We start from the raw sequence: 24,113 nt of genomic DNA, 5'->3' as shown, positions 1-24,113 counted from the left end.
CCACGTTGACAAATAGAATATTGGTCTGAGGTAACTCGTCCCAAATTCGTGTAAATAAAATGAAGACAAGTACATGAGTGTAAAAATGAAAGCCATAATTTTAAAAATATTTCGCTTTTGATAAATAGTATCGTACAAAATTAATCTCAAATCATGCAATGTTTATTTAAAAATCTTGACCGATAAAAATAAACTACCTGATTACAACTATCAGTCCAAATCATCATTTTTAGAATAAACACTTTGATTTCTTCGCACCAGCTTGAAGACTTTAGCAGGTGGTTCTGAGTTAAAGTTGTCACCTTCATTGCAACTAGAAATGAAGCTTGTTCAGAGAAAACCTGACTGTCAATTGATGATTTTGTCAGTGTCAGAGAAACATCACAATCTTCAGCTTTGTCATCTTGAAATTGGCAAAAGCATCTTCATTTCTGTTTAAACAGGAAAGTGAACTCTTCTTGTCTTTTGATTGCTTTCCTCAAACATTAGAGGAGGAAGTTTAAGATTTTTATTGGTTCTTTTACCTTTTCAAAATTTCTTTCTCTGAGTCTTTATTGCTTTTTCAACTTCTGATGATACACAAGAAGACTTGCTACACTTCACAGCCTCCCGATCTATTTCTTCCTCATCCCCATCATCCTCGCTGAGGTTAATCTCATCTGGGTTCTCCAAAACATTATCATTGGGCACATCGGTGATCCAAAAAGGATTAACGATTTTCAATTTTCTACAAAATTCTTCTGTTTGCAGATTTTTAGTCATCATCACATGCACATATTTCTTATGGTGAACTGGATTATACAATGGCACAGTTTGGCAAAAATTTTCGGGTATTTTAAGGTCGTTGTTGAACAAATCCATCACATGTTGAATGGTTTCTTTGTTTGGTCTTAAAGATGAGATTACTGATTCATCATTTGGTAAATTTGTACCAAAGGGTTTGGTATTCAAAAGTGGCATAGTCGATTTAGTAATCGCAAGCCATTCTGCATCATAACTCAATTCTAATGCTCCCTTAGCTGGACCAACATCAATGACCTCTAAGTACCTACGTCTAGGTAAACACTTGTCCAATGCTAAAAAATAAGTCATTTTACCGGTCTGGCTATGGTAAATTTGCGCAGGAAACCGACAATGCAGATGAGCCGAGAACCAAAAATCTGGTTGTAAAGTCCGCAATACCTCTTGTGCTGCATTACTACCCAAAGTGTCATCTTCGATCTCCTTTTGCAAATATCTCTTCCATCGATAAAGCTCATTAAGGTTGCCATAGTGATAAACACCTTTCGGCCAATCATGTGATAGTCCAATATTCACTGGCTTGGATAGTAACTTCAGCTTGAACACATCCAAACTTCGTACATGATATATACTCCTGACCGTGTCTTGGGTGAAGGGTGGTCGCTCATGATGTCCCTTATGATAGTCATGGTACTTATAAATTCCAGACAATCCCACAATCCTCATGCCACCAAAGTTGACAACTCCAGAGTAACCAAGGTAGTAGATATTTGGTGCGACCCAACCACCAAACGGCAGTTCCCACAAGTGGTTCGACGCTTCGTGGTTACCGCCAATAAAAATCGTCAAAACCGGTGCCTTGCGCTCCCCATTGTAATACTTGTAAAAACTGCACATTTTACGGTATTTTTGCGGCACCGCCATGCACTCCAAATCTTCTTCGTTTCGTACGGCTTGAAAATCCCCGCAACATATCAATAAATCGATCTTGATGTGATCCCTACGTTGTATATTCTCTAAAGCGGTGTATATATTATCCAATTCACCATGGGCACAGCCTTCCACGGCAATTTTCATGATAAGTTTCCTCAAAACGTGTTTGTGTTTATGTATTGCGCACCCAATTCGAACTTTTCCAACCCGATTCGAAGATTTATTTCGCACTGATTACCATTGCTCAGAATACCATTTACCTTGTTCTGGAGATTTTTTAAAATTAAACTTAAAAATAACTATTCTTTGCTTTGTACTCCAGTTAAATAATATCTTCACTTGTTGATTCAAAAATTGACACGAAATATTTACATGTTGTTTTACACTATCCAATGTACGAGGTGTCAAAAACCATATTCCAAAATTTTGATGTGATCGAACAAATATTTTGCGCTGTACAGTCAATCAAAATTTGAAAAATATACCAGTTTAAGCGCTCGGTTTTACCGCTAAAGGACTGGCGATGCGCGGTGCGGGACGTCATGTAAGTAATCGCTTCCTGAACATTATAGTAATTTAACAAGTTATTTTCTTTACTATTGTCACATCATGCCAAATGCCCATCTATTGGAAAGGCGATATTCTTTGTTTGCAATCACGTGATTTATTGCTTCAAAATGTTTTTACGGCTTTCAAGTGAAAGATGGCGGCCAATGCTACCATAACTAAGCCAACAGCAACAACGAAAAATATAGTATCCGAGTACTTTTTATCTCTTCAACCAAAGGCAAAGTCAAGATACCAAGAGAAGCTTTCCTTATGTGATGGACTGGATCCATATTCTCTAAAAAAGAATGACTTTTTAACCGATCATAACAATTTCCCTAACTTGCAGTTTCCTGACATATCAAATTATTTGGTCGTTCAAACTTCATTTTATACGAAGAAACAAATGAAAGCATATAAAAGTCTTGAAGCTTACAACTTTTTTGTTTGTGGTTGGGTCCATGAAGTAAAATCAAGACGTGTAATGGACAACAACAATTGCCTTGTTTTTGCGAGAGTAGGTACATTTTTGTTCCATTACAACTCGCAGGAAACACAGCTACTACTTTCAAGTCTAAGCACAAGTAAATATCACGGAACTTGATTACTGTGATTTTATTGTTTGGAATGAGAGTGATATTTTCATTGAAAGAATTGTTCCAGACAAAGAATTGTGGGATACTATTGTGGTTAAGGCAGAATATTTTTTTAGGAATTGCATACTACCCGAAGTCATTGGGCAGCATTTTTCAAAGCCTCTACTCACTTCCCACCCTTCCAATTTCATACGATATATCTAAACTTAAAGATGGCATTATATTTATAACAAACATTGCTCTAGCCATCAAATAGCAATAAATATATCAAAAGTTTTAGTTAAACAGATGAAGATGTTTATTAATAAAATAGATGGAGATGTTTCTTACATGTTGCTCTCAAAGTTTTCAATTTTAGGGACTATTGTTTTACTCCACAGGGACTACAGATTGAGATAAATTAGTTAAAGCACAACATATGACTGCTATCTTATCAATTACTGCAGTGTGCAAATTAACGGTGTGCAATGTGCAATTTGCACATCGTTTTAGCTAAAATGAAAACAACTGCACATCGCTTTTTCAAACGATGTGCAAAAATCAACGGTTTTAACGAAAAACACTGTCGTAAATCATATGAATTTGTGCACCTTTAAAAATATTAATTTAGCAATTAGCGCTATATAATAATTAACGTAATATCGATTTGATTATGCCTATAAAGAAACACTTTTGTCAAAAAAATTGCACAGCGTTTTTTCTGAACTAATTCGCACACTGAATTACTGATTGTACTTCGCCAGGTTTTTTGTACATGTACTCTATTGGAAGAGCACCACTTTGAAGAACTTGGCACTTTCTACGAACCAGTCCTATCACCCTTTCAACATGTATTCTTACATTTGCAATTTTTCGGGTCTCTTCCACTTCATATGGTGATAACTGTGTTTTCCCTTTTGTAAATGCTGGTGTTTTCAATGAAGCACAATAAAGCCCAACACTCTCCTCAATGTTAAAACCTTTATCAGCAAGAACAACATCTCCAGGTAATAAATTGTCCAAAATACCACTTGCTTCAGTTAATTGTTTGTCACTTACTCTTCCTCCCCAAGCACTTGAGATGAAGGTCACAATTCCTTGTGGAGCAATTCCGATCAAAAATTTTACAGTATTATGATGTTTATAATTAGACGATGTTTGGGCACGAGCTAATAAATTTGATGGTCGCTCAATGAAAACTTCAAAGCAGTCTAGTACAACAGCAACTTTGCATCCAAAGGACTTTCTAAAATCCATAGGCATAGTTGCCCACAATGTTTCTCTGCTTGGCCACTCCACAAGAAACTGGAGTCTTTGATGCATGATGGTAACAATTTTGTGGAAAATTCTTGATGCTGTGGAGCATGATACTCCAAACCTGTAAGCTAAATCCTGTAGTGGAAGATTTAATTTCAATCTCATCAGAACCAAAAGTATTTGTTCGAACTTTCCCAAAGAAGATCTCTTCGTATGTGTTATAAAGGGTTCACAAAGGTTGAAAACTTGTAATAGTACCAGGAAGTTTGGCAGCCCAGTGTAAAACTTGGTCTTGTCCTTATCCTTTTCAAAGCTTTTTCTACTGATTAGTGCTTCAAGGGCTTTCTCTTTAAGTGTGCATAGTTCCTCATTGCATCTCTTTATGTCTTCTTCCATTGACTTTAAATAGTTGACTGTTAGGTCTGTTTGGCACTCTACATGTTGAACCTGTCTTTCAGTCTGGCATTCAGCATGGTTGATATTTGACTCTATTGAAGCAAAACTATGAATAAGTACAAAGTTTTTCAAAAAGCAAATATAAAAATACTTTTACCTTGTTGTAAATATAAGTTATTTTCTCCTGGGTGTTCATGTTCTTGTTGGACGTTAGACTCCAGTCGAGCCAGCTTTTGTAAATCAAGGAGGGCAACGGCTGCTTCGGAATGGCGTCGTTTAAGGTCTCGCTTTTTGGTCCGATCGTTTCTTTTAATGGCACTTTCACGAATAGGTTTTAATTTCTGGTGACCCAATTTAAGTGTAGGAGCCCAATCAACGTCGTGTTCGTCGTAGACATTGCTTGGATGACCTTGGAAACAAAAAAATTATGAATGTAAACAATTATATTCATAGAGTCTATAGACATTTTGCAAGGCGCTTCAGTTCAAACTCTTTCGCAATTGGTTTTAATATTGAATCACAAAGTTCGTCTACGCACCTTTAACAAAATGTTCACCACATACGCGGCATGGGGGCTTTCGATACCTTTCGAGGACAATGAAAGGTTTCTGAGCCACTTTTCACGACGTCTATTTGTTAGTTTTTTTAATGTTTCCCCTTTATGGAGAATTTCTTTCGGTATCCTATAATAGCCTTTATCCTTTTCTCGATTAGCTCGATTAGAGCAAGTAAAAACTGAACAGCAATCCGGCATATTTGAATAATGAACACAGCTGGAAATATGAATACGTAATGACAGTGGAAATACTAGAAGTGACGTCTATTGCAAACAAAGAATACCAATTTGCAAGGACAGACATCGGTAAAACACAGTCCCCCAACCCTATATCATTTTCTGATGAAACTGAAGATGATAGTTCCGACACAGATGAGGACAATCTGAAAAAAAACGACGCAAAACTCGAAATATCGGCAAAAATATTGATTATTTCAAAAAGCAAATAACTTGTTTTGAATAGAGCCTACGCGACTGTATTCCTTACATGACGTCACAACATGTACTGGATACCAGACCCCATTAGGAAATAAATGTAGGGAAAATCTGGACTTTTAAACCGTAATTGGAAAGAAAGCTTTGATCCCAATTCATTTGTTTTCTTAATTATTTAGTTTTCAAGAACTACTCGTTCAAACTATACTAAAATCATATTAGATTTATATGCCCCGTAAAATTCAAACAAATAATGTTATTTTGTATCTACGTTGAATTTATTTTTATTTAAAAAGAAGCAAATACAAATCAAATCAATTTTGAAATTATAAAAAAATCAAAGCGTATACTAAAATCCTTTTAGCCTAGAAGTGCCACCGTATACCACAATGCTCAGCGTGATGCACGTGCTTCAGCATGAACAGTGCTAAATACAAGATTACAAGATTACAACAAACTTTTTTTGCCAAGTAAAAAAGATCTGCATTATGAATACTGCTATGTTTTTGACATTTTCATACTGCTAGTTTAGCATAATACATCTACTCTAGTAATAGTTACAGCAAACAACAGAAGATGAAAGTAGACCACCTATCTAATATTATAAATGATTAAATACGAATGACTTCTGTACCTTTGAAACAAAGAAGTATTGGGTTTCATACTATACATTAAAAAGGGAGCAAATAAATAGTAAGCATCAATTCATGCACAGGGCAATACATGCTGCTCTGCTACGAGCCAATGAAATTACAAGATTCGTCAAGACAAACGCTAGGATTAGAATGAGCCCGCAGGTTTAGTTGTGCATTGTAAGTTTCAGATCATTAACAATAGTTATTTTATAAGGAATCCATTGTTTTTAAACGATTGGACAACAAAATATTTACATAATACGAGGAAACCTGGGGGCTGACTTCTTAGTCGGCTCTAACTTGAGGGCCACAGATTACAATAAATATCGTATTTATTACTACGCACATGATACATTAAAAACAAAAAAAAACAGTTTAATGAAATCTACTATATATCAAATATGGCATGTTACTCTCGTACCAGTCCACATGAACAATTTTGCGCTGAATTTTTCACCTTTCATTTTCACGCAATGAAAAATACGAAAAGTGTCATGAAAAGCGAACATAGTAGGCTCGTTTTCGCTGCCATGTGCGACCAACTTGCGGTGGCTGAAAAGGAAAAAACGACTTAAAGTTACAAAACGATAAAAAGTCCCAGGTAATTGACAATATTACAATCATGACATCGTGGAAAGATAGCTCAAACTATGTTTTTAAAGAAAAAGGGGGAGGGGGATATGAAAGTACATGCGTTACAAAAACAAGCAAATTGTTAAAAATAGAGAAGAAGGTTGTCGCTTTCAATAAAATTATCCGTTTTACGATACTGAAAACAGTTGTAACAGTTTGAAATAGGAGCCTCGTTTGAGCTTTATGTGATCATAAATTAATCTTACAAATGTACGAACCTCTCGCCTCAACGGAACTCGAAAAATATCTGTATCCACCCAAAGTGACATTACCCACACATGAGTACTTCCCATGCGTGCTTGTCGTAAGTTTTACTTCGTTCCCTTCATTTTTCTCTAAAATCTTGCCACCGCGACGCCATGACAATATTCCACGGCCTATAGGGATGACTTTGCATGTGAGAGTCGTTGAACTACCGCTGATCTTTCTCGTGGCTTTTACTTTTGGCATATTTTTTTCTGACAGAAAAAATTTTTTCAACGATTGTTAATGGTAACAAAATTGAAATTCCAAGCTAGGGTGTAGATTTGACAATCAAATTATTGGGGTTTTTTTAAAAAAATTATAAGTTTGCACTTTTCAACATCAGATCACGGAGGAATCTAGACGGGAGTATGTAAGAACACAAATTTCAACATCAGATCACTCCTGATGAAGAGACTAGACTGGAGTATGTAAGCACTCACGTTTTAACATCAGATCACTCATTATGAAGATACTATACTGGAATATGTAGTGACTGACGTTTTAACAACAGATCTCAAATGATGAAGACACTAGACTGGAATAAGCTCTCAAGTTTCAACATCAAGACTCATACCTGTAATGACCATTATTGGAACTCCGCTGCTTCTGACTCGTTCTTGTTCGCTATCTCCAATTTTGGCAAGACAATAATAATCACCGGAATAAGACAGTCGAGCGCTTGAACGCGTAAGGGTATGGATGGTAGTGAAAGCTAAATTGCATTAAGAAAATAAAAAGCTTATGTTAATCGATTTCAATATTAAGATAAAATAGAAATAGAATTTTCTTATGTGTTTTATCGTTCTTCAACAACTGATTGAAAACTGATCGACAACCTTACCTTGGTTAAACACGACAGGACTTATAAAGTCAGTAAGATTTGTTCTTATGAATCTGCTGTCGATGTGGTACCATTGTATTTCCGGCTTTCTATCCCTGTGTGAGGCTGAACAAGTAATTTGGAATGTCTCTCCTTCAAGCACAGTGAAAACGTTGAAGTGCACTTTAACTGAGATAATATTGCCTGAAAAAGTCCGATTGGATTAGAGAAACTACTAAAAAATATGAAGTAAATGGTTTGAGCCCGAGTATCATGTTTGTAAATAGATCGTCCAGGTTGGTATAGTCCTGAGAAGGACTGTTTTTGTTGTTGTTGACTGACATTTCGACAACCTTAGCGGTAGTCATATTCAGAGTCAAAATGGTCATCTTCAGAGTCATTATGACTCTGAATATGACTACCGCTAAGGTTGTCGAAACGTCAGTCAACAACAACAAAAACAGTCCTTCTTAGGACTATACCAACCTGGAGGATCTACATTTACAAACATGTAAAAAAATATGATCGAAAAAGTCTAACTGACCCGATAAAATGACATAAACGAAAAGTGCGTTTGCATCAATGAAACTGCGTAAGAAATCTGGTTAAAAGCTAATTCCAACCAAAATCCAATTTTAGTTTTTACAATAGTTACAACGCCGCTAACAATATTAGTTTCAAATATTTCTCGACCGTGATTGGTTTATTGCAGTGCAGTTTATCTATAATTGCACTGTGAAAGTCTGTATTGCACTGCAGTAAAGTGCAATTGCACAACAGAAATTTCTGTAATTGCAATGTAGAAAAGATGTAATTACATTGTGAAAATGTGTAATTGCACGGTAAGTACTGTTACCTGATTAGCTGAAAAGCAGTGATACCAAACAATTTTCTTTTCGATCAAAAAAAACATGGCGGCAGTAGCAAGTAAACAAAGATTTCCAAAATTGCAATGGTGCGAAATTTAAGAATTAAAAAACAATGCAACGAATAAAAACACAACAACAAGTACAAAAAAGTTTAAGATAGATGCGCCGCCGCAACGCAACGATCCTTTCCAGAAGCGATAGACTGTAACAAAGCGAGAAAGAGGTATATGGTATTTTGCGAAACATTTCATAGTATATTCTTATAGCAAGTCAATAGTATAGCCTCTCCTGCATTATGCACTCGCGAATTTTTTAAAGATGGAAAATCTTTCGTTGCAGTCTTTAAAAAACTCACGAGTGTGCATGCTTATAAGCAATTTCACTTGAAACTACTTATACCTGTAATTGCATCCCAGTTAATCACACGGATATACTTAATGACTAATGTACAAAATATTTATGTTGATCAATGCCGAGTTCTATCATGCGTCATAGCGCGAAAGCTCCATTTTGGCTAAAGTCAAAACACTACTGCGTGCACGACAACATGATGAATAAGAGAATAGACAATGCATGTGGCAGGGCTAATAAGATGGATTAATAGTTCAGTTCCATTTGTATACGATTTGCATATACATTCCCACACGTATGTAAATTAATAAATTCCTCGCTTCTCAATTGAGTGAACCTAAAACTCAACAAAAGGTGTCAAACTCAAATGTTGTCAACTACATCATTTGATCAGAAGAACATTTTCCTTATGAAAAGTATAGGTCACATTCAAACATGTACAACACATAAGCTTAGGTGAGTCTAAAGTAAACCTAACGCGACGATTGCCCTCAACAACACATAGGTGTCATATTATCATCACGATATTTACGTTTCAATTTCGATTCTGGTCAAAGAAGCTAGTCATCCATTGTATACATGGCTCAGAAGTTCAAGAATCTACTGTGTACATATTTTGGTCTCGTCATTCTTCAACACGTCTGCATTTTTCGCTACCGAATAAATCGAGACAAAATTATTTATTTGCAACTGAATGCTTCTGTCTGAATTCGTTTCTATCTCTTATCTACTTCTTATATCCTTACAATGTAATATACTTTAGGGGCCTGACCAACTCCACAGGGGACTGGGAAATGTTAAAAACCCGACTTTACTAAACAGCTGAAAATCAGTATAAACAACATGCTAAAGTCTCGATAAAGTTGAATGCAATTAAATACTACAAAGGATGAGTTAAAACTGTCAAATGTCTTTCTATACTTCCGAATCATATCACCAAATTTTAACAAATGACATTGGGATTATACATTAACGATACTTTCAGTCCGTATTGAATACTATCTTATGAAACGACTGGCATAGCGTTGGAACACTTCAGTGTTCTATTTCATAGTTGTAGCACTGATTACGTTGCTCCCAATACCGTCATATCTCTACCGATTCAGTAGCAAATCATGAGTTTATTTGACACCGAATGCGTCAGCCATCTTAAATTGAAATATAAAATGTGTTTGTTGTAGAATGAAACGACAAAGGTTTCAAATGTTCAAAAATGTTCACATTCATCCTCTTGTTTATGATAGTATTGATGTACTTACCAGATGTTAAAACGGTAAAGAAACCCACAAATAAGCAAACGAGAATCGAGTTGTCCATTGCCAAATTCGTCACCTTCCTTATCTCTTTCAAAGATTTTGTTTGTGCAAATATGTTGCTAATGCGTTGAGCATAAATTATGACGTATTAGTTCGCTCACTTTGGAGTGTACCCCCAAATTCCGTACTTTGTCGCATTTCATTTGACACGAAAGAAAAATGTTTTGAAGAATTTCAATTGCTCAGCTTTGAAGGCTGAGAGTGTAATAAAACACCGATAGTATAAGATTGCTGACTTTGTTGTTGATTTTTTCGCATCACTGCGGTCAGTGCAAAACAAAAACTCTTTCGCCCTGAAAATTAACATGAAAATTTATTACCTATTTATTCCACTCGTGAAAACAATAAAAGTCAGTCGAGCAATCAAGAATGTCAGAAATATCAAAGATTAAGGCTGACTCTGACTCAATTAAAGATCTATTCAAATGAAAAAAAGATTCGGAGCACTTTTTTAAACAGACTCGAAGTTCAAATTTCCTAATATTCCTAAACGACATACTGTAGGCAAATATATTGTCCGTTTTGGTATTTAGCATAGGAGATACCTTTTTAAAGAAAAGGCATTTTATTTAAAGGACATTGGCAACGAAAATTTTTATGGCATATTTTTGAACCTTTTTTCAAAAATATTTTGTTGCTGAGATATTTGCAGTAAACGTTTTATAAATTTCGTCATCTTGGATAAAATTTTGATAAAATTATCTCGAGCGGTAGTGACGTCATTGGCTGGTGTATACCATGCACATAGATATAGGAGGTCTACTATATCTATGACCATGCACGATATATTTTTTGGCTAAACAGTATTAAAGTTTGTGATGCATTACGTAACGTCACACTACAGCGTTCTTCATCGTTTGTTATCTTGATGGCACTCCATTAAATTACAGAACCGTGCATCACACTACATCACAATGTATCACAATGTATCACAATGTATCACACTACATCACAATGCATCACACTACATCACAATGTATCACTCTACATCACACTACATCACAATGCATCACAATGTATCACAATGTATCACACTACATCACAATGCATCACACTACATCACAATGTATCACACTACATCACACTACATCACAATGCATCACAATGTATCACAATGCATCACAATGTATCACAATGCATCACAATGTATCGCAATGCATCACAATGCATCACAATGTATCACACTACATCACACTACATCACAATGCATCACAATGTATCACAATGCATCACAATGTATCACAATGCATTACACTACATCACACTGCATCACAATGCATCACAATGTATCACATGCATCACAATGCATCACACTACATCACACTGCATCACAATGCATCACAATGTATCACAATGCATCACAATGTATCACACTACATCACAATGTATCACAATGCATCACAATGTATCACACTACATCACACTGCATCACAATGCATCACAATGTATCACAATACATCACAATGTATCACACTACATCACAATGCATCACAATGCTTCACAATGTATCACACTACATCACACTGCATCACAATCCATCACAATGTATCACACTACATCACACTGCATCACAATGCATCACAATGTATCACAATGCATCACAATGTATCACACTACCTCACAATGTATCACAATGCATCACAATGTATCACAATGTATCACACTACATCACACTGCATCACAATCCATCACAATGTATCACAATGCATCACAATCCATCACAATGTATCACAATGCATCACAGTGCATTGATTTGCAAACATCTTTTTTGTACATTATGATAGTGCTAGCTTGGGTTTTAGCTAATATTAAAAATTTCATGGGAAATACTATTATTATGCATATTATGCAATCTCGATTGCAATTGGCTAAGAACCTAGCTACACTGCTATAGATGACATATTATATAATTATTTATGCAAAATTGTAAATAAAAAAGTATAATGACAGACTCTTGCTCGATATTTGCAAGCGTTTTGCAAACTGTTTTCGCTCGAATTATAGAGTATTAAGACGTAAAAATAAACGGAATGGATAAAATTGTCAGTGAGGAGAGTTTTCATCGAGTATTTTCGGGAGAAAGACGAATGCGACACTGCGGACATACGTCATTCGAGTGTGATAGTGTGATGTTGTGTGATGTATCACAATATTGCTAGCCAAAGTAGCAAAAAATATATCGCGCATCAGATGAGAATTTAGGGACAATATGCTGCCAGAAAGTGTGTTAAAGGTAGACGTGTGTCGGTATCTTGAAGAAAACTGGCCCCTGTCTGATGAGGATCTGGAGAGAATACACAAGCTGTATCGATTAGGCGCATATCAAAGATGTTCTAGGTGGATTTTTCAAATTTTAGGGAGTAAACATCGAAGACCATTTCCTGCTTGTGTTTATGCTAGCATACGAAAACGCTCGCGTCACCAGACGGACTTTACACACATTTTAAATACGCATATTATCACGAAAGACCGTAAATTTAAAGTCTTAAGGCTCTTTTCCACTCATCGCAAAATGCTCTCGCTGCGAGGTTGCGAGTCTGTTCGCACGATCAAAAATTTTTGTTCAATTAATTTAACTATGCTGCAAGTCATAGTAAGCTCGCTGCGAGTAACTCGTAGGCACTCGCAGCGAGCTTGCGAGTACGTTTTGCGATGAGTGGAACATAGTAGCTCGCTGCGAGTAACTCGTAGGCACTCGCAGCGAGCTTGCGAGTACGTTTTGCGATGAGTGGAACAGAGCCCTAAGTCTGCAAAAATAAACGTTTCTACGTCTTAGAACGACTAAATATTGGAAAAGTATATAAGCGTGATATACTACACATCTTTTGTTAATCTTAACAAACGCCGACTGTTGTTTTTGTTTTAAAATTCCAGGGAACAAATGTGCTATATATTATTATAAAACTATTATTTTATATTGTGTCATTCAGTTGATACCAGCCAATGACGTCAGTAATGTATTCGGGCATAATTTAGCATAAGGCTTTTTTTCAAAAATGGCAGATAATGATTCAACTTTATGTCAAATTTTCTCGACAGCAAAATTTAAAAGAGACACGAAAACACGAAATTAAGTATTCCATAGCTATCTATGATAAACGTATCAAAAAAAAATTTCATTGCCATTCTCCTTTAAGGTAAAACAAAACAACAAAGGAATAGAAACAGGTTATTTCCAAGTAAACAAATGAGCAGCTTAGTTGTGAATGATTTGGGCGTCTGAAAGGCCCGTTTGGCAGACAAAGGGTAAGCACAAAGCAGAATGGTCATTTTCCAATGTTTAAATTCCTTTCACTCTTCAATTCACAACATAAGTGATAATTAGTAATTGTGATTGGTCAAAAGTCTTTATTGCAATTACATGGTTTTCTTCTAAAAATTTGACAAGACTTACCGTAACTTGTTTCGATAACACCATAACTTGTTTGTTATTTTGTGCCAGAAATCCTAATCGATATTTCTTCGTCTCATCCCAGATTTTAATGACATTTTTAAACAAGCACTATGTCTTTACTTTGTGAAATATTGGACCGAGGTGTTTCTGCAACAATCGAGCTCGTTTGAACAAGGTTGGTGCTAAAAGAATCCACATCACATGTTCATTGTCATGGGAATACTAATTTTTATTATTTTCATTCAAAAAACAGCTTCTACAGGCAACAGTTTGCATTTAAAACTGTGTAAACAAATTTTCCATGAGTACGTAACTTACATATACATGCCATTCAGCTGGTGTACTACATTAATTTCAATCTGTACATCAGTACATCCACTGTGTACATCACTGTTTTACTTGTCACTGTATACATAGTTATACTAACTGCCACTTTCATTTACACGAGACTTAAGTTTTCCAAATATTCTTTTATTTTCTGATCCTGTTTTGCAAGATCGATGCCCAATTTTCTCATGTAATCAGTAAATCCTCTGCTGTTGTCAAAATACTCAAAATCAATCATAAAAATATTCCAATCATTTGCAGGTACAGGAATTGAGTTTGAGGAGCTACCATCAGAAACATAGACATTACCATAGTAAATTCGAAACTCGCGAAAGTAATCTCTGACCAAATGTTCCATGGATTTATCAATCCAGTAATCATTATCATCATATTTCTCAAAGATTTTCTTCAAGGCAGGGGGGACGTTTGCTGGATTTTCACTGTACATCTGATAAATCATTGCACGATAATCACTGGTGTCAAATGTAGCATGAACGTCACTCTTTCTCATGCTTCCGAGGTCGATAATGATGGGATCATTGCTACCATTACAAATCATGATATTAGCACATCTCAAGTCGCAGTGAGCGAGTTTATATCCGTGAATGAAACTCACTGTTTCAGCTACACGTACAGCAATACGCAATTTGTCATAATTCGATAACTGCTTCTTTTCAATTGCTTCAGACAGGGGTCTTCCATTGATGCATTGCATTGTTGCATAAATAATGGCATTTTGAGAGGAATTTTTGACAATAACTACAGCACTTACTTTCCCATTCGTTTCTATGGTGTGCGACTTCACGATTCCATAATGGCCAATTGAGGTTACGACCATGATTCGGGCAATCTCCTCAATTATCTCTTTTTCATTTTCTATTCTTAGCTTTTTAACAAGATGTTCCCCCAGACTTGCAATATGTGACGGTGCATTCTCAGTTGGTTTCACTCGGAAGCATTCACCAAATGCTCCTTCTCCAATGGGCGAAAACTGCAGATATTCGTTCATGTCCTTGTCCTCAATACAAAAGAAACGGAATTCGTCGAAGCTTCTGGCCAATAATCCAACGTGTGATTCTGTTCTCAATCTGAAATACGCCTGATAGATTTGCGATCCTATTTGTATATTTTCTTCCTTCTTGGTTTCCATTGACTTGTCAGCCATTACAGGGATTGAATCGCTTTGTCTTCTTATCTTAAAAGTTAACAAAGATTTCCGATTAATCTCTTTTAAATCATACTATATGGCCGGAATAGAAGCAGACCATAATTTTATTTAGGATCTGTTCATAAAAGACGGGCCAGCCCGGATAAGCCAAGAAAACACAATGAAACACAATGAAACACAATGAAACGCAATGAAACGCGTGCACTAAGTGGACTCCAGCTGTGTTTGCATTAGCCTATGCAAAACACATCTGAGCTTAACCATTCAAATCAATCATAACATTCAATCAATCGATCAAGAGAATTTGAAAATCGATCATGAGTACATTTTAGAGAAAAAATTAAATGTTTGTCTTTTTCCGTATCATTGTTATTTTTTAAAAGAAATAAAAGATGCTTTTCGTGTTTGCACTGGCTTATGCAAACCTCGGAGACGTTTGTAAGAACTCTCAAGCAGATACAACCCTCGACCTTCGGTCTCGGGCTTTCATTAATCTGCTCTCGAGTTCTCCCAAACATTGCATAACCCTGCATGTGCAAACACTTCTTAAATGTTTTTTAAATTGCGTTCATATGAGCTAGGAAGAGCCGGCAAGCCCGGTTGAACGAGATTTTGCGTGAAGGAAGCGAAACACAACATTGGGTCGCGGAAATTAAATACTACAACAATTTAACCGGGCCAGCCAGGCTCATATGAACGCGAATAAAAATAAAACAGGCCCTTTGTGTGCGCTTCAGTCTGTGATGATTGCACGCCATGAGTGGAATAGCGTTGATGTTGATTACGAAGGACACAATCACTTTATACTTTTTACAATTTAGTTGCAAATCATGAAATGATTTTATATGAAAAGAGTCATCGCACGTTCTATAGTGAATGCGTTCGTTGTAGACTGTTAAGTTTAAACACAAAGAATTTCGCAACTTCTCTCACATTTCACGTTTAAAATATCTTCATTTGTACCTACCTTTTAAAACGATGCAAAGAAACAAACAAGCAAAGGAGAATCGGCCAAATTGAGTTTATCTGTTGCCAACACTCTTCGACTTCCTTATCCTTTCAAAGAATTTTTTTATGGGGACATGTACTCCTCCAAAGTTTTCCGTCGCTCCAACGATTGCCGGAAGTGAGCAGAGTGCCACGTTCAAATTCTTGGCATAGAATAGAGAATATTTAGAAGGCAACTCGCGTCGGTAACCTTTGATGTAAGCGTGGCGCGCAGTTTGTTTCCAGTGAACTCCATATATATATATATATATATATATATATCTGGAATGATAACGACAATACATTTTATAGATATAAAATTGAAGCCAAAGTCCTAGTCTCTTGCGCGGTTTGTACGTCAGTTTCAGTCCTTCAAAGTCGAATATTCACGCGGTTTGTACGTCAGTTTCATTCCCTGAGTGCCAAACATACAAGGCCAATATAAATTTGAATACAAATTGCGAAAGCATAAACATATAAACAACATCTCGACAAACAACACACGAGGCCAACTCCTCGCAAAAGGTTATTTTTTACAGCTGAAACTTTACTACAGTGAGTTCGTTGTAACTTACAACTTGTAACGAGGAAAAGCCAACTGAAAATTACACTGTATGCTAAAAAGACAATACAATAGAAAATATGACGAGAAAATATTCAAGCATAAACTTTTCTTTCGTCGGAAGGTAAATTTTCAAACGGTGTCAGACAGTGTTTGACTTTTTTTGTCATTTCAGTGGATTTAAAGATCTGTTTTTCCGAAGAAAAAAGAAACTTGAATATCCAGTTTCATAAGAAATATTGAGTCTATAACTCGCATTTTTACTTTTTACAGAGCGATTGTATTTTTCATCGATTTTTATTGTGCTTGAAATACTACATGGTTGTCATCTCGATATCAATAATTGAATATCCTTAAAGACTTTGCATGTTTGTAAATGTAGATCGTCCAGGTTGGTATAGTCCTGAGAAGGACTGTTTTTGTTGTTGTTGACTGACGTTTCGACAACCTTAGCGGTAGTGATCTTCTCTTTGATTCACTTGACTCTGAAGATGACTACTGCTAAGGTTGTCGAAAAGTCAGTCAACAACAACAAAACAGTCCTTCTCAGGACTATACCAACCTGACGATCTACATTTACAAACATGTAATGATACTCCCGGTTCAAATCATTTACCTTAAAGACTTTGATATGTTTTAAAGGAAAACCGCAGCGTAAGAGCAGATCGACCAAGTTCACCTCACCTTGCTTCTCGATTTATCACTTTGATTCACTTTCCGTGAACCTTTTCATTCCAAAAATTTCGTTATTTTTACGCTCTGATCAAGATCCGAACTCTACCATTACCAAGGGACAAATGATTTTCTGTGCGCTTGCGTTAGGTCCGCCATTACTCTGGCCAGTAACTTGACGCTGGCATACTATAAAATAATATTGAAAAGTGCGCTTTTGGGATAATAATCGCCTAAAATGCTAACTGTTTTGGAAGATCATGGAATTTTGTGACAAAACGTGAAAGAAATAAGGTGAGAGGCCATTATTTAATTGCTGGCAAGTCCGTAAAGGTTTTTTATTGGCAAAAATTACATGTTACAATGTAGGGTGTTTATTTTACTGCTATAGAGTTGTAAGGACTTATACGGACGCGCATTAAAAGTGCCGCAAATGTCCAAGTGATAATAAAGCTTCTGTCAGTCAAGTCAACCCCACCTACTCGTGGTGCAGCCTGTGTTTGGCTAACGGGCTATGGCGAGGGCGAGTTTCCGGCGCCATTAAATTAACTGGAAACCGCTGCCTTGCGGTTAGGGTTTGACTGCCCAAAGGCTAAGGGTGAGGTAACCCTGACAGAAACCTCCGGAGGACAAACCCCCCGCAGTCACGACAGGCCAAGCCCACCGACGTGTGGACACGCCCTGCTGTCTGACAAGTTTTGCCCAGCTATGGATTAAATAGTCCCCAGCTATGGGTAAATGGTCTTCGGCGTAACGAGAAAAACGCCAGCAAAGGGCACTCACGGATTAACTGTGTCGACGGCCTCTCCCTGCAACCGCGTAGTTTCACAGTCGTCGCGATCGTTTGTGCCACTGAAGATTGGAATCGCGTGGCCAAGCCAATAGAACATGGCCTGCACAACCATGCTCTTCTCACTGTGCATGCAGTCTGCAATCAAAGTCCTTAAAAGTCCATCAATACGGATGGCTCATGAAGGGGGCAGGTTTAGTTGGCTGGCAGCCTCTAGTGCGAAATTCGATTGCTGGGCTTGGATTCTAACAATCGCTGGATAGAATGAGAGATAATATCCTTCGGTATTTCACCAAGCGACAAGGATGCCCTTTTAGGGATGCGCACCTCCCCAATCCGGGAAGCTCCTAGAAAAGGTGGAGTAAAACGCACTCATCACTCGCCTGCTCAGTACACCACGGCTGGGGGTACTCACTCAAAGCGGTCGAAATAACAATGAAATTCGAAAACTTGCGGCCTGGAACGTAAGAACCCTAAATGACAATCCAGAAACATTCGTCCTGAGCGTTCTACCGCTCTTGTAGCCCGTGAGCTACATCGTTATAATATTGACGTTGCTGCTCTAAGCGAGACAAGACTCCACGATTCAGGATCACTCACAGAGGCAGCGGGCGGATACACTTTCTACTGGAAAGGCAAACATTCTTCAGAGAAACACGAATCAGGAGTTGGCTTTGCTATCAAGTCCTCCCTCCGATTATCTGAGTTTCCAGTTGGACATTCGGTCCGCATCATGTCACTTCATTTGCCGTTGAATAAGCAACGTTCGCTCCATCTCATCAGCGTGTATGCTCCTACTATGCAGCATTCTGACATCATGAAAGATGCATTTTATGAAGATTTGTTAGCCATCATTCGCACTATTCCAGCCCACGACAAATGTATCGTCCTTGGCGATTTCAACGCTAGAGTTGGCAATGATTTCCACACCTGGCCATCCGTTCTCGGTCACCATGGCATCGGCAATGTAAACAGCAATGGTAATCTTCTCTTGACAATGTGCGCTGAAAACAACCTGACTATCACCAACTCGTACTTCCAACTACCAAACAAATTAAAGACAACATGGAAGCACGCTCGCTCTGGTCACTGGCACCTAATTGACTACATCATTACAAAGTCAAAAGACATATCAGACTTCGATGTCACTAGAGTCATGCGAGGTGCTGATTGTTGGACGGACCATAGACTTCTAATTTCAAAGGTGTGTCTCAAGATCGGCAAACCTGCACCCAGAAAAGCTCAGAAAATTCCGAAGAAATTCTGCGTCTCGAAACTCAAATCAGAAGACGTCGCAACATCCCTCAGAACCTGCATCGACGAACAGCTACAGAATATCGCTGCTCCAGAGTGGGATAGTCTGAAGACGGTTCTTCTTAACTCAGCTGAGATTGTCCTTGGCTACCAAAAGCATTCTCATAAGGACTGGTTTGATTAGAATGACGTAGAAATTGCCGAACTAATGAAAGCAAGAATGAATGAAATCGGTGACAGACTAAAGGAAATAAAGAGGACCATAACGAACAGACTCCGAGTTATGAAAGACAAATGGTGGCAAGAATGCGCAGAAGGACCCAAAGATATGCTGACACTAGAAATGCGAAAGAATTGTTTAGGTTGCTGAACGTCATTTACGGGCCAAAAAAGAGCTCTGTTGTCTCGCTGCTCAACTCAGACGGTACCAAGCTCCTTACGACATCCGACGACATCCGAGAACGGTGGACTGAGCAATTCACACAGCTTCTAAGCGAGACCAGCATCTATGATGAGGATAACATCAACAACCTCCCTCAACGACCTATGATTGACACCCTTGGTGATGTTCCCCCTCTCGAAGAATTTGAAAATGCCATCAAACATATCAAGTGCAACAATGTGCGGGCCCTGATGGAATTCCACCAGAATTATTTGTGCGCGGAGGACCCTTGGTTACAAAACATCTGCATGGCATAACTGAAAAGACCTGGTCCGATGAGACCATTCCTGCTGAACTCCGTGATGCAAACATTATCGCCATCTTCAAGAAGAATGACCGCCATAACCCCAACAATTATCGAGGCATCAGTCTGTTGGCTGTAGCCGGGAAAATATTCGCTCTAATGTTGCTAAACAGAATGCGCGATCCTATTGCCGAAGCAGTACTGCCAGAAACCCAGTGTGGATTCCGCGTAAATCGTGGAACGAGTGATATGATATTCGCCCTTCGACAGCTCATGGAGAAATCGAGAGAACAGGACCAAAAGCTGTACATGACTTTTGTTGACTTTACCAAAGCGTTTGATCTTGTGAACCGTTAGGCACTGTGGACCATTCTCGCAAAAATGGGCTGCCCACCAAAATTTGTCAATATCTTAAAGTTATTACATATCAACATGTGCGTCAAGATTTCGGTAGGCGACGAGTTGACTCGTGACATTCAATACAACAATGGAGTGAAGCAAGGTTGTATACTTGCTCCCACCCTCTTCTCCCTCTTCGCGACTGCTCTCTTCACATATGCCTTTGAAAACATACCTGAAGAAGGCATATACATACGATCCAGGATGGATGGCTCGCTCTACAACCTTCGTCGCCTCCAATCCAGCACCAAATGCACGCGGACACTGATGAGAGAATTTCAATACGCAGATGATTGCGCTTTTGTTGCCAACTCGGAGGAATCCCTTCAGCGCATGATGGATAGCTTCGCGGCTGCTACCAAATCCTTCGGCGTGATCCTCAACACGAAGAAAACAGAAGTCATGTCTCTCTCGTACTCACCGATAACATCCCCGATCACTGTCAATGACACTCCGCTCGCAAACGTTCAATCCTTCGAGTATCTTGGCAGTACTGTTACCAGCGACTGCTCCATTGACAAAGAACTTGACAACCGCTTACAGTGTGCCAGTTCGTCATTCGGCAGGCTGTGGAAACGTCTGTGGTCTTCGCATGACATTAAAAATACTACAAAGATCACCGTGTATAATGCAGTGGTACTGTCGACTCTCTTGTATGGTGCCGAATCTTGGACGTTATACCGTAGACACGTCACACGTCTCCGTCGGCTACAACAACCTCACCTACGTGCAATCCTCCGCATTTCCTATCAACAAAGAGTAACGAATGACGAAATTCTGACGAGAGCCAACTCCATGGACATTGAGATTACCCTCGCCAAAATGAAGCTAAGGTGGGCTGGTCATGTTGCTCGCATGGCAAACAATCGATTACCCAAACAGCTACTTTTTGGAGAGCTCGCTGAAGGAAAAAGACGTACTGGTCGTCCGCTCCTGCATTGGAAAGACTCTCTCAAATACATTTTGAAAACATGTCAAATTTCAATAGATGATTGGCAGCTCGAAGCGGCGGATCGATGCGACTGGAGAGACAAGTCACGTAACGGTTCAACAAGATGGATGATTTAAGGCGGCGGAGCAACGCTGTTAAACGATCAAGACGTCACGCTACCAGGAACGCCTCCACTGTCGCAGACTCGGGAGAATTTCATTGCCAACACTGCAACAGGACCTGCGCAAGCCGCTTTGGCTTGTTAAGCCACGAGCGCGCTTGTGGAAGTCAGACAGCCATCGTCGATTCGACGGGCAGCATCATCATATAGAGTTGTCAGTATGTTAGGTGAATAGAAGTCCAGAAGTAAAATCTCTTGCGTTCTCGTCCATTCTGAATTACAAATTTCAAACTTTTGAGGTGTTATTATAAATGCATTATTTAAAACACAAACTTGTCAGAGTTTTACTTGTACCAACGCTGTAATATTTCAGGTTGCAACTTGCCAACTTGCTAAACTATAAATCAAGTTAATCAACCAGCTAACCAAGTAATCCAATAATGATTCATGATGCTTGTGTGTGAATTATAACTGATAATAATTTGCAACATTCAGTTTCAAACCATGGAGGGTTTGTTTATCATTTTAAGCATTAGTGAAATGTTAATATGTTAATAGTTGGGCATTTTTAATACCAAATGTAGTTTTAGTGAGGTATACACTCTGTTTGCCTTATTTATAAATTTTGCCTTGCTGTAATTTGTGCTCTATTAAATTTATTACCAATAGTTATGATTGATTTTCTGATATTTTTTCTAGTTGTTATTTTGGCATTCAGTTCTCAAGTAAGGATTATGTTGCAAGTGTCTTGTGTTATGTAGTTTTAGTATGTTGGATTAGGTTTTAGTGTCTACTTGTTGCAGTAGCATGTTAAACTTTGTTTGTTAAATTCTATTACGTTTTTATTATGATTGGGTGGTTTTGTAAGGGTGCTCTATTAAACATTGATCACAATTTCTTCAGCTTGTTTAGTATACCAATATTTATAGAGAAATTAGCATTTCTTCTGCACCCCCATCTAGCTTAAGCTAGGAGGGCTGCACACCCTTCTCTTATATTCATCTCTGAATAAAGTTGTCATTATACTTTTGAAATGTAAATATGTGTACTGAATTGCTGTATTTTATTCTGTATATTCTATTGCATGAAATGCACACATTCTAAATTTAAATTGTTTTGTGTTAAAGATTTTTGTGCACCATGTAAATCTTTAATGACAAAGACATGTTTTTAGTCTTGTAACCATTAAGAAAATATAATATTTATTATATTGCTGTTATTTTGCACATATTTTTCACTCAGAAATGTCTTTATCAAAATAAGTTTCCAATGTTATTCAATTCTCAAATCGCCCAAAGCATTGTATATTGGGTTTGCTGTAGATCTTTCTCACGTATGCGTCTCTACTGCAACTTTTTGATTCAAGATTATAAAGTTGTACATTTTCCAAAGCTACTTTTAACTGTTTTCGAATTAATATTGTAGTCATGAGTGAAAAGGTAAAATTAAAAGGGGAAGCAGAACATTTTGTTCTGCTACGAACTGTTCTAAAAGCAAAGCATCTCATCCACAATTGAGTATTTTCCGTTTTCCTAAAGACAATGAAAAGAAATCTGATTTAGGAGGACTACAATCACCATCTTCTCCTTATGTAGAATACATCATCAAACTTGAAGACACATTTATTAAGACGTTTTCTGTCTACACAAAGAGCGAAGGTGTCTGTCGAAGTATATTACACACCGTCAAGTCCATACCAAAGGAATTTGATTGCTGTACGGAATTCCCATTTGAGTTCTTGCAGAAACTTTTGTAAGAATGCGCATTTATTACGCCATAAAATTTGCGAACCGCATATTCGCAACAACTAAAAGAAAGACAGAAAGTACATTAAAGTCACACACCTTTGAGGGCTTTGTGCATATAATTTTTTGTCCTTTATAAAACTAAATTGAAAACAAAAGCTTTTTATATCACAATAATATATTTAACATGTAATGCATCCAAGTTTATTTAAGTCCTCAGGACTTGTGGACCTCAGAACCTGTTCAAGCTTTCCGACTGAATTTCGCTATAAATTTATTAAATAAATGCATTTGTTACATGATATATACAAAATACTTGCCTTTTATTTCAATTTCTTTCAAAAGATGCCAAAAACAGCCAACAGCTCAAAAAATCTACATTTTAACCCACTTTACGGCTTCCACTCCTTATATTTTCATAGTAAATGTTGTACACTTCATTGGCCAGAGTAATGGCGGCCGTCACATTTCCGGTATGCGCGAAACAAACTGGCCCCACGCTTACATCAAAGGTTACCGACGCGAGTTGCCCTTCTATATATTCTCTATTATATGCCAGCGTCAAGTTACTGGCCAGAGTAATGGCGGACCTAACGCATGCGCACGCGTTTCACCTGCGAGTTGCCCTTCTATATATTCTCTATTATATGTTCTTGGGTTGTAAAGTTAGAGACGAAATTTGCATTGTCAAATTCAAAATATAAAAATGTATTTTAGGAGATATAACTGGACTAAGAGCATGGCGCCGCTTAGTTTTGGCAATTGATG

General features: G+C 37.7%; 3 protein-coding genes and 1 long non-coding RNA gene across 4 annotated transcripts; 1 reads left to right on the top strand and 3 right to left on the bottom strand.

Moving 5' to 3' along the window:
• Nucleotides 1-68: 68 nt before the first annotated feature.
• On the top strand, nt 69-22,862 carry LOC124448035. The gene is made up of 3 exons (XR_006948904.1): nt 69-79; nt 13,502-13,508; nt 22,504-22,862. It is a non-coding gene; the product is annotated as an uncharacterized LOC124448035 (long non-coding RNA).
• On the bottom strand, nt 81-2,006 carry LOC124448005 (lariat debranching enzyme B-like). The gene has a single exon (XM_046999018.1). The coding sequence runs from the start codon at nt 1,816-1,818 to the stop codon at nt 529-531; it is 1,290 nt and encodes a 429-aa protein (XP_046854974.1). The 5' UTR covers nt 1,819-2,006; the 3' UTR covers nt 81-528.
• Nucleotides 6,277-10,494, bottom strand: LOC124448025. The gene is made up of 5 exons (XM_046999040.1): nt 10,253-10,494; nt 7,795-7,977; nt 7,528-7,665; nt 6,926-7,165; nt 6,277-6,626 (listed from the first exon to the last, which is right to left on the bottom strand). Exons 1-5 carry the CDS (start codon nt 10,308-10,310, stop codon nt 6,541-6,543), a joined length of 705 nt encoding a protein of 234 aa, XP_046854996.1. The 5' UTR covers nt 10,311-10,494; the 3' UTR covers nt 6,277-6,540.
• LOC124448016 lies at nt 13,908-16,428 on the bottom strand. The gene is made up of 2 exons (XM_046999030.1): nt 16,166-16,428; nt 13,908-15,225 (listed from the first exon to the last, which is right to left on the bottom strand). The coding sequence occupies exon 2, from the start codon at nt 15,193-15,195 to the stop codon at nt 14,143-14,145; it is 1,053 nt and encodes a 350-aa protein (XP_046854986.1). The 5' UTR covers nt 15,196-15,225; nt 16,166-16,428; the 3' UTR covers nt 13,908-14,142.
• Nucleotides 22,863-24,113: the final 1,251 nt, after the last annotated feature.

This window comes from Xenia sp. Carnegie-2017, unplaced genomic scaffold (assembly GCF_021976095.1).
Source record: "Xenia sp. Carnegie-2017 unplaced genomic scaffold, XeniaSp_v1 HiC_scaffold_13, whole genome shotgun sequence".
In the NCBI taxonomy this organism is placed as follows: domain Eukaryota; kingdom Metazoa; phylum Cnidaria; class Anthozoa; order Malacalcyonacea; family Xeniidae; genus Xenia; species Xenia sp. Carnegie-2017.
Note: the sequence above shows the minus strand (reverse complement) of the source record. Positions and strands in the feature narration are given on the sequence as shown.

Bases quoted from the DNA above. Each gene is read 5' to 3' on its own strand.
- LOC124448005 (XM_046999018.1), bottom strand. From the start codon at position 1,818: ATGAAAATTGCCGTGGAAGGCTGTGCCCATGGTGAATTGGATAATATA.
- LOC124448025 (XM_046999040.1), bottom strand. From the start codon at position 10,310: ATGGACAACTCGATTCTCGTTTGCTTATTTGTGGGTTTCTTTACCGTT. The intron at 7,166-7,527 runs GTATGAGTCTTG...TTTTTCTGTCAG, and splicing joins TCCAATAATGGTCATTACAG to AAAAAAATATGCCAAAAGTA. The intron at 6,627-6,925 runs GTTCGTACATTT...TTTCCTTTTCAG, and splicing joins GAGTTCCGTTGAGGCGAGAG to CCACCGCAAGTTGGTCGCAC.
- LOC124448016 (XM_046999030.1), bottom strand. From the start codon at position 15,195: ATGGCTGACAAGTCAATGGAAACCAAGAAGGAAGAAAATATACAAATA.